The 13,726-nt window shown below is 42.4% G+C and overlaps 1 protein-coding gene across 2 annotated transcripts in view; it reads right to left on the reverse strand.

Moving 5' to 3' along the window:
* Nucleotides 1-604: 604 nt before the first annotated feature.
* Nucleotides 605-13,726, reverse strand: part of CHKA (choline kinase alpha) — a 39,822-nt gene continuing 26,700 nt past the window's right edge. The window contains exons 8-12 of one of the 2 annotated variants that reach the window (XM_053309028.1): nt 10,596-10,683; nt 4,723-4,831; nt 4,063-4,169; nt 3,145-3,226; nt 605-1,750 (exon numbers count right to left, since the gene is read on the reverse strand). In XM_053309028.1, coding sequence (XP_053165003.1) covers nt 1,691-1,750; nt 3,145-3,226; nt 4,063-4,169; nt 4,723-4,831; nt 10,596-10,683 — 446 coding nt within the window. In that variant the 3' untranslated portion in view covers nt 605-1,690. Of the gene's footprint in view, nt 1,751-3,144; nt 3,227-4,062; nt 4,170-4,722; nt 4,832-10,595; nt 10,684-13,726 lie in introns of those variants that run through there. The other variant, XR_008319361.1, reaches the window with a different exon arrangement.

Consider the following 13,726-nt stretch of genomic DNA (forward strand, 5'->3'; position numbering starts at 1 on the left):
TTAGGCATCGTGAGGAGCTACTTAGTCCGCCTGTGAGGTTCTTGCGCAGGTGCAGAACCCATTTCCTCATGATCACAACGGATCACGATCCAGATCTAAAGGTCTCACCACAAGGGAGAAACCTGCTTGGCAGAGTGTATTTGAGGTATGTGAACAACACTTGGGATTTGAACTCAGGTCTCCCCGGTCTTAGTCCAGCACTCTAACCACGACAACACACCACACTGGTTCTATAAGTTACTGCTCTATTTTTTGGAATTCAGTAATTGATAGATAGTATCTAACTGATTCAAACTATAATGGATAAGCGAACAGCTGTATGAACCCCCCAAATCAACATGGATACTTAATTTCACAAAATGCATTTGAGAAACACAAAAGTATATTAAAAGTGTACTATGAAAGTCACATTGAAATCTTAATTCTTTTCTAAACATCTGACAATCTGTGTTATAACTACTAGGACTATCTAAATAGAACTCTTAAGGCTTACTTCAATTTTGTTTCTGAAATGCTGTAAATCCATGTTTATTATTGCTTTAATTAAAACACTTGAAATGTTAAAATGGTGACTTGTGCCACATACTGAGAATCAGATATGGTAAAAGGTAAAGACTTAAAAAATTTATTTGTACAATACATGTTAGCAGAAAGCACAATTCAAATAAGGATGGTCAAAGAGAACACACACTTACTGTAGAGTTCACATATGAATTTCAATGTATTTTCTGTACAAGACTCATTCTCTCATCTGGTGGAACAAGCTGCAAGTCAGGAGTTTAAGTGAGGAGCACTGTGCTCCCCCACAAGGCACCACCATGCCATTATTGGTCAAACATTCTTCATTTGCTCCCCATTTAGTTTGGCCCTCTCTTCCTCCTAGTAAGAGAGGAGCAGCTGGAGGAATTCAAGGCACTCATCCCAGTGCTGCCAGCCCAGGAAACCCTGTACATGAACAATGCAATACTGCAGGACTATTTCTGGGCAGCCAATGAACACCAATGTACACTCTTGGTCAAATGTATGGTATGAGCTATTAGGGAAATGCAACTTGTAGGCATTCCCGGTTTGAGATTTATCTGTGTTACCTTGTTCTACTGAGATACCAGAATGTGAAAGCAAACAGAATCTGCATTGAAACAGAAGGCAGACTGTGAGAGTTTCCTTGCTTTTTAGCTATTAGTGTATGTCTACCAGTAGTTATTTGGAGATGAATGACTTGGTGTAACCCATGAGAACCACTCATGAACCGGTTTTCAGCCAAGATTCACAGTATAACAGTGTTCCCTAGATAGAACTGGAATTTTCCCAGTAATTGGTGCAACGTATGATGCATTAATTCACTAAAAATAGCTTAGTTAAAAAATAAGTAATCAGAGTTAACACTGTTTGCTCTTGAAGTATGGGATGGTTCACATTAAAACTTAAAGCTTCCCTCATAATACCTTCTAGATTAAAAAGCTTGATATTGCACTGTTATATTATACTTCAAGCTGTCAATTCTCATTCCAAAGACTTATGAAACTTTAAAAGAGTAAACATAACCATTTTGTGCAGTCTTCAGCATTGCATCCGAGTAGTTGGAATTTGCAAAACCTTCATTACAACTACAGTAGCCTAAGCACAGTGGAATTTCTGCCCAGCTGCCTTCCTTATACAGTACAGAAACAGATTGTCTAGTCTTTGACCTTCACACTTTGAGCTTCCTCTTCTGTTCAAAGTAGGCATCAAATCTTGAGAGTGCATAGTCCTAAGTGAGATAAAATAGTGTAGTTTATTTATTTAATGTTCAATGTATATGCCGCTTTTAATTAAAACCTCAAAGTGGTTTACAATATAATTAAACACAAAGGTACAGATTATATCAAAAATTAAAATACATAATACAAAAGTACAGATGATATAAATGTTAAAACAATTTCTATATAAAAATTTAATAACCCATAAATTAATAATACATGACAGAAATCAGTATGAGCAGCAGGAGCAAAAAATTTACTCTCATTCAAAAGCCTGGGTGAAGAGCCATGTCTTTACTTTTCCCCTAAAAACTTTCATGGAGACTGAGGAGCAGATTTCAGCCAGGAGAGCATTCCAAAGCCTGAGGGCAATGACAGAGAAGGCCCTGTTCCACGTTCCTCAACAACAAAGTCAGCACAAGGAGCAAAGCCCCACTCTGATCTGGTCAAGTGGGCAGAAACCCTTGGGAGCAGGCAGTCCTTGAGTTGAAGGTATGGAACCATTCCATCTGCTGCCCCAATCCCAGTGCACTTAAGAAATGTGTGTAGCACACATTTCACCTAGGAAGCGTTCAAGATGGCCACCAATAGCCCCAACTCTACTTTTTTGTGACCAGAAGCCTGCTTTGAATGCAGCTGTGGTACATATATTAAGACCTACTCAACCTCAATTGCTGCCAACATGGATAAAGAGGATAGTGAAATTTGCATTTCCACTTTGCCATTAATATTATATATACATACATATACACACATGCATGCAAGTAGTACTGGTACCATTACAAGTTCACTGCTACTCTCGATATAAATAAAGAAAAGTATCAGGTGATGCCAATAAATAGCTCTTTTAAGTGTCCAAGACCAGCATTCATTAAGGTTTGGGTAAAATACTGAAGCCCAGTTGCTTGCCAAAAATTTCAGGACTGACTGGTAATTAAAGTGAATGCTATAAAAATACATGCTTGTATTTTATGGTATTTGTGTCAGATCCCCGGCAATTTTCATATTGTACTGCACTACTGCTATTTGTAAAAAGAAGTGGTTTTGCTGTTTACAGCTTAATGAAAAAGTGGATTAAAAAACAATCACACACATACAGGCTTTTGAGAGAGATCAAATCCTGTGGAGGGGAACCCCTTCCCTGGATATAGTAGTCGACATCTAGACTAACCTGCTCACCAACACACCAGGATTTTTGTCATGCACAGGAGTATGAAATTTTCAGCTGTTTCCTTTCTCCTCTGCAGCTACTGGTGTTCTCCCAAAACCATGTCCCCCTATGCCCCACCTCATGCATAACAGAAAAAAATCCTGGAGCAGGGTTAGTCTGGATGTTGGCCAGTAATTACACTGAATATGCCAACCTTCAAGTCAAGTGTTAAGATAGCATTTTCAAGAGACATACCATGTATCCAAACTCAATAGCTGATATCTTTGCTTGTATAATGGACCACAGACCCCAGAGGAAATGTGACGCAAGGGCAAACCTGTCAAGAAGATACACAATGTAATACTTACTAATGTTTCAGTATCTAATGTAAATTCACTCTTATTTTGGACAGAATTTAATCACTTATTTTGGGGGGTAGCATGAAGCAGAAGAGTGGGACGGGGGGGGGGGCAATTTTAGTTGGTCCTGCCTTCCCTCTGCAGTCCCATGCCTGTTGAAAATATGTCCAAAGGTTGGAGGACCCTCAGGGGCATATTTTGGTAGGCACAAGAAGCTACAGTGGGAACTGGTTAAAAATTGCCTCTTCTCCACCTTGCCTGAGCTTAACTCTTCTGCTCAGTGTTAGTCTGATGTTAGTCTGGATGCTACCCATTGTAAGTAGACTGTCAATTTCTGGAGTTCAGAATTGCATATTTCAATTTTCATCCATATCAAGTACAGAATACAAGAAAACTAAACTACAACTTCTTCAGGAATGGAAACTCAGGATGCATTCATACTCTGCTTCTAAAGTGTTTAGAGCTGAAAATGCTCTTAAGTGAATGCTAGATGTGCCCTTAACCACTGGCTGCCTCCTCTGGAATGCTTTAGTGCTAGTAGACCAGATGTTCTCATAGCAGGCCAAAAACAAGTTCAACCAGCCAGAAGAAACTCATGGCTAAGTAGTCCATTTGGTCTCTACTCATTTTCTTAGAGGTACAAGATAGCTTCCCGAGACACTTAACGTGGAAAAATGTTTTAGAGTTGAGGTCTGAGGCCTGGCTAAATACTAATTAGATCTACTTTAAGATGTATATACAACCAGCATCTTAATTGAAAAGTCAAGATTCAAATGCAGGAATACAATACATTCAGAATGAAGGTAGAGGTTACCTGTTAACTTCAATCAACATTTCTTCTTCTATTTTCGACTTATCTTCATTGCTCAGATTTTCAAATCCGCTTTGAGATGCAGCTAGATAACTGGAGATGAAATGGAGCTAAAAGGCACAGTACAGTTCCTTAGCCATACCAGCATAGAAGATACTAAAACAATACTGATGCATTGAACACAGTTTCATTTATTAAAGCTTTAGTATAATTCCAGAGCAGTTTCAATATGGCATGCAAGCTGCAGACACAGTATTGGTTTTCAGTTTAATAATCAACCTAGTAAGTAGAATTTTGTACTTCAGCTACTAATCTCTGATCTAAAATTGTGCTGGGAAGAATTTCGGTTATCCATGCATAAACCGAACATCTGTATTGATGTTAAGAACCATCCTCCACAGTTTAATAAAAGAATTTTCTATTGAATGGTTGCAGCTACTCTGGATTACTGCTACTGGAGTTGAAACAACAATGTAGTACAGTACATTGACCATACACTATGAAAAGTTACAAGATGGGCAATTAAGAAGCCATTTTGAAATGTTGTGAAGTTGAAGCAGAAGATATTAACTAAGTGTCTGAAATATGAAGTTTTCCACATTTGGCTAGATTTAGATGTTAGGGTGAATTTTAAATTAGAGACAATTCTATTTTATTGCTTACCTGTTGCTTCTTTGAGGGATAATTAAGAAAGTTTGCTTTGAAGAATGGGTATTTTTCATACACGTAGTCATACATCCATTCACAGAAATGATTTCCGATGTCAAACCCTCTGGAATGAGAATGTTCAATATGAAAGCAAGTTTAAAAAAAAAACCCTATTCCACATTCTTTTCATACTTATTCATCCATACTTATTTCAAAGAATCAGTTGAAAAGTTAAGTATAAGAAACTTATACATAGTCAAATGATTGGTTATCAAGTACTGTCTTTCCTGCCTGGCAGTAACTCTTATGTGACTTTTTCTAGAAATGTCAAAGACTGAACCTGGGACCTTATACATGCAAAGCATGTGCTCTAAGTAACTAAGCTATGGCTGACTTCAGAAGGAGTTGCCTCATACAAAGTCAAACCTATATTCTCTCTAACCCAATACTGGCTAGTTGGCAGGCATGTTCAGCATTTCTCAGCTTACTATACAAGGTCTGATTTAAAAGGGCAAAAAACCAGGTTGCTTACCTGTAACATGATCTGGATGGGATCTGTTGTAGCCATAAGGATTGGGTTCTGCGCTTGCGCAGGGACCTTGTGAGCTGATTGAGTAGCTCCTCTTGACGCCCTGCCCGCCTGCACATGCAGTGCTGAGTCTGTTGAGAGTGGCGGTTGGGGCATCTCTCCTTCAGTTTCTCGCAGACAGCCCAATGTGACGACCGCAAGATGAATTGTCTCCCTCCAATTAATACTGCAGCGGGGATGTCTCGGGAGGGTCTTATGGCTAGAATGGATCCCATCCAGATCATAAGTTACAGGTAAGCAACCAGTTTATCTGGACTGGGATCTGTTGTAACCATAAGGACTAGGTGATTAGCAAGCTTTCCCCCTTCGGAGGCGGGTGCAGTTGACCTGTAGCTTAAGCTAACCCCCTTTTTAAAACAGTTCTTCTGAAATTTGCCTCCCTCGCCATCCTCAAATCAATAGCATAATGTTTGATGAATGGTTGTTGAGAGGACCACGTGGCCACCATGTAGATTTCTGACATTTTGATGCCTGACAGATGGGCCGCTGACGCCACATAAGCTCTAGTGGAGTGTGCACGCACTGTCCAGGGCGGCGCAACCCCTTGACATTTATATGCCTGGAAAATTAGCTCTACTATCCAATGAGCAAGGCATTGGCGTGATATCGGACGCCCTTTACGTTTCCCCTTGTATGAAATAAAGAGTTTCCTGCTCTTTCTGAAGTTATGTGTTTTTTCTAGTTAATACAGAAGGGCTCTCTGCACAATCAACGGGTGGAGTGACCTTTCCAAAGCCGTCTCTGTGTCTTGCAAGAAGGTAGGTAGGATTATTTCTTGATCTAAATGAAAGTCAGTCATCACTTTCATACGGAAGCGTGGATCTAGCCACATAACTTTATGGGGGTAGAACTGAGTGTAAGACTTATCCATACGAAGAGCAGTCAGCTCACTTACACGCTTTGCCGATGTGACTGACACTAGGAAAGCAGTCTTTAGCATGAGAAGTCTAATGGGTGTAGTTTCTAGAGATTCGAATGGTTGTTCTGTAATTGCTGACAATGCCAAAGACAAGCTCCACTGCTCCATTGGTTGACGTATAGATGGGTACAAACTGTTGAGGCCCTTCAGGAAACGTTTGCATTCTGGATAGGAAAACACAGTTGACCCATCCCAACCCTTATGTTTTGCCGAAATAGCAGCCAAATACAGCTTGATAGAAACATTGGCCAAACCCTTCAACTTTAGTTATGTTAGGTACAGTAAAACCTCCTTTGGAGTGGCGTGCAAGGGCTTGATCGCTCTTTCCTTCATATAAGCCCTATAATGTTTCCATTTGCAAGCGTAATTTCGCCTTGTGGTTTCACACCTACTGTTCAGTAGGATATCCTTCATAACCTGATTCTCCAGGCTGTCATTCTTAAGGCCTGAACCTCGGGATGTAAGACTTTCCCCTGTTCCCTCTGTAACAAGTCCGGTGTTCATGGAAATCTGTGGAACGTGCCCCATGATAACTGCAGAAGAGGCGCAAACCACGGTTGGCGCAGCCACCCTGGGGCCATCAGAATGAAGTTCTCTCTGTCCCAAATGACCTGCGCTAATGCTCCTGTAAGTGGCAACGGAGAAAACAGATACAGTAGTCCTACACTCCAGGTGTGTTGGAACGCATCCCCTAGGGATCCCTGTCCTATGCCCACACAAGAACAGTAGTTGGCACATTTTTTGCTGGCACAACTCGCAAACAAGTCTCCTGAGGTGACTCCCCACATCTCAAATACTACCTGGAGATACATGCTCTTTATCTCCCACTCATGCCTCTGGCTGTAATCGGTGACCTTGCTGAGGTTGTTGGCTAAGCAACTGTCCACCCCTTTTATGTGGAGTGCTATTGCATATACAGAGTGTTGTACGCACCAATTCCATATTTTTTGGGCGAGCAGACACAGTGACAGAGAGACTGTTCCCCCCGGTGGTTGATGTAAGCAATCACTGTTGTATTGTCCATCTGCACTTGCACAGCTGCCCTAAGCAGTGGTTCGAATGCCCTCAGGGCCAGGAATACTGCCATCAGCTCTAAGTAATTGATATGCTGTAGAGTTTGGGGTTGTGCCCATGTGCCCTGGATGCAATGGTCCACGCAATGCGCCCCCCAACCCGTCAATGAGGCATCTGTCATCACCCAGCAGGTGAGGGCTAATGGCGCAAACAAAACACCTTTTGTCAAATTGCACTCTTCCATCCACCAGTGTAAACTGTTTAAAACTACCTGTGGCATGGTCAAGCACGTTTTGACTGTCCACATCCGGATGAAGGTTGTGGAGGTACCACTGTTGCAGCGTGCGCATGTGTAGTAGAGTATGCTGTACAGTCACTGTACAGGAGGCCATTAGGCCTAGCAACTTCTGTACCCGTAATGCAGGCTGTCGTGCAGTGTCCATAAATTGTTGAATGAGCGAGTGTATCTGGCGAATGCATTCTAGTGGCAAACACGCTCATTTTCCCTCGAAGTCTAGCACCGCACCAATGAAGTTCATTCGCTTCATTGGAGTGAGATGTGACTTTTTCCAGTTGATGTTGATCCCCAGGTCTCCTAACAGGTGGACGACCCGTTGAATCTGCTGTACCAAGAGTTCCTTGCTGTGACTGACCAGGAGCCAGTTGTCTAAGTACGGATAGACCATCATCCCGTGTCCTCAGGTAAGCTACTACCACCGCTACAACCTTGGTAAATACCCTTGGCGCTGTTGATAGGCTGAACGGGAGAACCATGTATTGGTATGTTTGACCTCCCACTGTGAATCTGAGATATTTGTGATGGTTCTCCTGGATGCCTACAAGGAAGTAGGCATCCTTTAGATCTAATGTTGCCGCCCATGTCCCCTGGACCGAGAAGGGCAGGATCAACTTTAGCATTGTCATTCTGAATTTTCTGGTTAATATGTAACAGTTGAGACCCCTTAAGTCCATAATAGGCCAGATTCTGCCATCTCTCTTTGGAATCTGGAAATATTGGGAGTAATAACCCAATAGTCTGTCCGCCCACTGCACTGGAGCAATTGCTTGTTTTTCCAGGAGCACTTTGACTTCCTCCTGCAGTATTTTCGTGGTGGCCATGAACTTCAGTCCCGAAAATGGAGACTTGGTCTCGAATTCCAACACATCCCGTTTGCACTATACGTAGGACCCACCAATCTGATGTTATGTTGTGCCATACTTAGGCATGGCTTGCCAGTTTGATGGTATTTCTGGCAACTACAGGACCAATGGTAGGGGTCCCGGATAGATTGGTTGCTAAGGGTGGTCTCAGGCCAAAGTTGTGGGTGAATGGATGAACAAGCGTGTGCAGTGGACTAACAGTCCTGTCAAAAGCTTTTTTTTAGGAGTGTCTTTATTTTGACGTGCTGTATTTTCCTTTTGTTTTTTTGGTTATACCCTCTAGACTGCTGATAGGGTCGTTACTGCCTCTTGAATTCCTTCCTCTCCTGGAACCTGTTGGTCCTCTGTTGAGAATAAGAGCGGCTCTTTGACGTAGTACCGGCCATACCTGAGGATGTCATAAAGGTATGAGCCATAAACTTTGATTTTTCAATGTTTCCATCGAAGTATCAGTATGCTCATGGAAAAGCCCCTTTCCATCAAACGATGGAGATTCCACCCTGTCTCTCATATCTTGCTGGAGTGAGGTGGAACGGAGCCAGGCATGTCTGCGCATGCTTACTGCCGTTACCATTGTGCGAGATTCTGTCTCCGCTAAATGCTTAAAGGCGCTCGATTGCTGCCTTGTCACTGCCATTGTTTTCTCATAGGTCTCATTGAATTTCTACAGGAAATCCTCCGGCAACATAGATGTTTAGTCCTGCAAAAGGGCATCCCATAACAAGTGATTATACCGGGCTATGCAAGCTGCATAGTTAGCAATCCGAATTGTGAGACTAGCAGTACTGTAAATCTTCCTTCCCATGACATCTATCTTCCGCCCCTCCTTATCTGCAGGTGTTGTATGGCATCTACCACCTTTGGACATTGAGGCGCAGTCCACAACTAATGAGTTTGGTACAGGATGGAATCGTAATCCAGTTCAAATCCAAATGTATTTTTCCAAATCCGAGGAGCTACAGCTAAGAGGTGTGATTGCTAAGGTGGTCAAAGAGAAACTGTAGGAGAGATGCCCCAACCGCCACTCTCAATGGACTCAGCACTGCATGTGCAGGCGGGCGGGGCGTCAAGAGGAGCTACTCAATCAGCCCGTAAGGTCTCTGCGCAGGCGCAGAACCCAATCCTTACAGTTACAACGGATCCCAGTCCAGATATGAAGCTTCCCCATGCAGGTTTCCATGCAGCTAGTATCACATTTAAAACTGATCAGAGACCCCTACATGTAGTGCTAGCAGAGCAGAGATCTGTGGTCTGGATACATGCTGGCCGGCATGCTCTCTGCAAATACAGGAAGCAAGCAAGCAACCTGGCATAAATGTTACACTACCTGTGTGGAAAGTTTTAATACAAGTCCAATGTCACATTTAAACTAGTTAATTAAAGATAGATGGGGCCTACACATGCAGAATAGAAGTTTTATTGGAGATATTAATCAGATATTTATTATAAGTGTTGAGCAGCACTTATATACAAGCAGGGAGTAATTCCTTCCACTGCAGTATTGAGTGCTGTTACAATGGAGTTGCCACAAAAGGCCATTACTGCAGTCTTGTGCCAGCATCAAGATTTAGATTCCAATCCTGAGATGAGCTAAACAGGGGACAGGATCAGATTGTCAAGTAAAAAACTCACTGTCACCTAAGGCTCTGTACTTCCTAAAGGAACCAAACTCTTCAGGCACTGCAGATAGTCAGGCGGGATATAAATTAAATAATAATGAAAATAATAATTTGTCCGCTGACAGGTTCCTGTGCAATTTAACTCTATTTCAAGAAAAAACAAAACAAAAAACCCAAAGGAAAAACCCCCCAGCCATATACTGTTGAAAGAACAGGTTAAAGGAAAAATAAAGATTTTTCTATAACTAGATTATCACCACATATTTCACTAGTAACACCTAAATAGAAGGCTATATAGTTTAATGCTTTTTTGCATCAATTCATTCATAATACAAAAGAACAGGTCACATCATAAAGCTTTAGTCACACTTCTGATATCTAGCAAAGTATCTTCAAACATTAGATGTAGATGCAAAAAATTGGCCTTCTGTTTTATCGGATTTGGACAAACACTGGCAAACGAGTCAAAAGCAAACAAAAAACCTATGTAATGAAATGCATCTCACACAAACAAATTAAGCATTTGCTAACCCTGCATTTTTTTTGTATCAGAAGCCAACAGAAAGATCCAGCCAAATGCACGTACCTATAATTGTAGCTGCTGTATTCAAAGTCAATAAGCATCAGTTTTTGCTTCTCAGAATCTTCTCTGCCTTCAAGCAGCAAGATATTTCCTGGGGAACGAGATACATAAAGTAATAAGCAATTTGAAGCATCTCTGACATGAGTTCACTACATACACACATGCAAGATCATTACTCCAAGTAGAACTTCTAAATATTACATCAAGAACCACAAAGTGTTTCATTATTAACAAGATAATCATTACAGTGGGCTAAGTGTGTGTACGAAGGGCAAATTAATGTATTATAAATATCTTCGAGAGATACAACCAACAGTGGGATCCCTTTCAGTGAGTGCTGGGTCAGGAAGTGCAGTGTTTTACTTTTCCCTGTAGTTGTGAACAGCAACCATTTTAATAAGCAAAAGGAATGCACCCAAAGACACTTCTGGGGTAGGTGCTAAACAAGCCAACTAGAATAAAACCTCATCCTTTCTGCATAGACCTATCCTGTACGTGCACAGCCCAATCCTAGGTTCTGCTTCTTGATAAGAACATAAGAACAACCCTGCTAGATTAGGCCCAAGTCCCATCTATTCCTGTGGCCCACCAGGTTCAGCTGGGAAGCCCACAGGCAAGAGCTGAGGACATGTCCTCTCCTGCAACTGGTATTCAGAGACATCCTCCCTCTGAAGATGGAGGTGGCCTATAGCCCTCAGACAAGCAGCCATTGATAGACCTGTCTTCCATGAATGTATCCAAACCCCTCTTAAAGCCATCTAGGTTGTTGGCTGTCACCACATCTTGTGGCAGAGAATTCCACAAGTTGTGTAAAAAGGTACATGAAAACCTTGATAATCGCAGGCGTTTGGTTCTGTTCTACAACCATGGATATGGAATCCTCAAATATCAATCCGTTGGGGCAATGGGGATTGGGGGGGGCTAGGTTCCCAGAGGCAGCCACAGCGGTGGGAATAGTGGTGGAGGCAGCAGCGGGGACTCTTTCTCCACCCATTCTGCCGCCATCTCCACTGCTGCAGCCACCTTCACAGCCATCCCCGCTGCACAGTGGCGGTTCTAATAAGGCACTGCTGCCTCTGTCATTCCGGCCGCATAACAGCGGTTTTAAAGTTACCACCTCTGCTGCCTTCCTGATACGCGAGTTCTAAGGGGTCCCCCTCCTCCCACACATGCCGAGGTGAGGTGCCTATTCCCCGGCTGCAGATATGCAAAACTGCAAGTGTTGAACCAGCGGATAATGAGGTTTGCCTGTACTTCTTTTTGTCTATCCTAAATTTCTTGGCAATCAGTTTCATGGGATGATCCCTGGTTCTAGTGTTATGCAACAGGGAGAACAAATTCTCTATCAACTTTCTCCACAGCATGCATGATTGTATAGTCTATCATGTCTCTCCTCAGTAGTCTTTTTTCTAAAGTAAAAAACCTCTTGGCTCATAAGGAAGGTGCTCTAGGCCCCTGATCATCTTGGTTGCCCTCATCTGTACCTTTTCCAGGTCCCGATCATTATAAAGAGGACAAAAAATGCTGACAACTACAGTGGGTATAGGAAAGAATCACCCCCTTTGATAGACCTTAAATTCTGGTTCCCTTACATCCTGAAATGAAAACACAAAGAAAATTCCCTTCACCAGCTGTACTTATCCAATGCAACCTATAACATCCAACTGAAAAACATCACAATTACAGTCCAGAAAAAGTGTCAGAAATAAAAAACAAGAATTACTGAGATTGAAAAAGGATCACCCCCCCAATGACAATATTTTGTTGAACCACCTTTTGCTTTAATAACAGCCTTGAGTCTGTTGGGATACTTCTCTATCAACCTTGCACATCTAGACAGAGCAATATTTGCCCACTCCTCCATACAGAACTGTTCAAGTTCGGTCACATTGGATGGTAGGTGTTGGTGGACTGCTATCTTCAAATCTCTCCACAGATTTTCTATGGGATTTAGGTCTGGGCTCTGACTGGGCCACATAAGGACGTTCACTTTTTTCTCCTTCAGCCACTGTGTGGTCAATTTTGCTGTGTGCTTCGGATCGTTGTCATGTTGAAAGGTGAATCTTCTGCCCATCCTCAACTGTCTGGTAGAGGGTAGCAGGTTTTCTTCCAGAATCTGACGGTATTTGGCCCCATCCATTTTTCCTTCTACCCTAACAAGAGCCCCAGTCCCTGAGGCAGAGAAACACCCCCACAACAGGATGCTGCCACCTCCATGCTTCACTGTAGGTATGGTGTGTTGTGGATGGTGAGCTGCGTTGGATTTACGCCAGGTGTACTGTTTGGTGTTGAGGCCAAATAGTTCAATCTTGGTCTCATCTGACCATAAGACCTTTTTTTATTTGGCATCAGAATCTTCAAGGTGCCTTCTGGCAAAGCTCAAACGAGCTTTAATGTGGCCTTTCTTGAGAAGTGGCTTTCTCCTTGCGACCCTCCCGAACAAGCCACACCTGTGGAGGGCTCGTGAAATTGTTGTCACATGCACAGAACAACCACTCTTTGCCATGAAATCCTTTAACTCCTTCAGAGTGGCCATTGGCCTCTTGGTAACCTCTCTTACCAGTTTCCTCCTTGCTCTTCCATCCAGTTTGGAGGGCCGACCGGATCCAGGGAGGATAGCAGTCCACCAGCACCTACCATCCAATGTGACCGAACTTGAACAGTTCTGTATGGAGGAGTGGGCAAATATTGCTCCGTCTAGATGTGCAAGGTTGATAGAGAAGTATCCCAACAGACTCAAGGCTGTTATTAAAGCAAAAGGTGGTTCAACAAAATATTGACATTGGGGGGGGTGATCCTTTTTCAATCTCAGTAATTCTTGTTTTTTATTTCTGACACTTTTTCTGGACTGTAATTGTGATGTTTTTCAGTTGGATGTTATAGGTTGCTTTGGATAAGTACAGCTGGTGAAGGGAATTTTCTTTGTGTTTTCATTTCAGGATGTAAGGGAACCAGAATTTAAGGTCTATCAAAGGGGGTGATTCTTTCCTATACCCACTGTAGCTTTGCATGTAAGGTAAAGTATATATATATATATATATATACAGGCACACCTGAGTTACAAACATCTGTACACACAAAGTTCCATAAGATATTACATTAAGGAAGTCCCCAACTTACAGATGCCAACCTGC

The sequence above is a fragment of the Hemicordylus capensis genome, chromosome 1 (assembly GCF_027244095.1).
Source record: "Hemicordylus capensis ecotype Gifberg chromosome 1, rHemCap1.1.pri, whole genome shotgun sequence".
Taxonomy (NCBI): Eukaryota; Metazoa; Chordata; class Lepidosauria; order Squamata; family Cordylidae; genus Hemicordylus; species Hemicordylus capensis.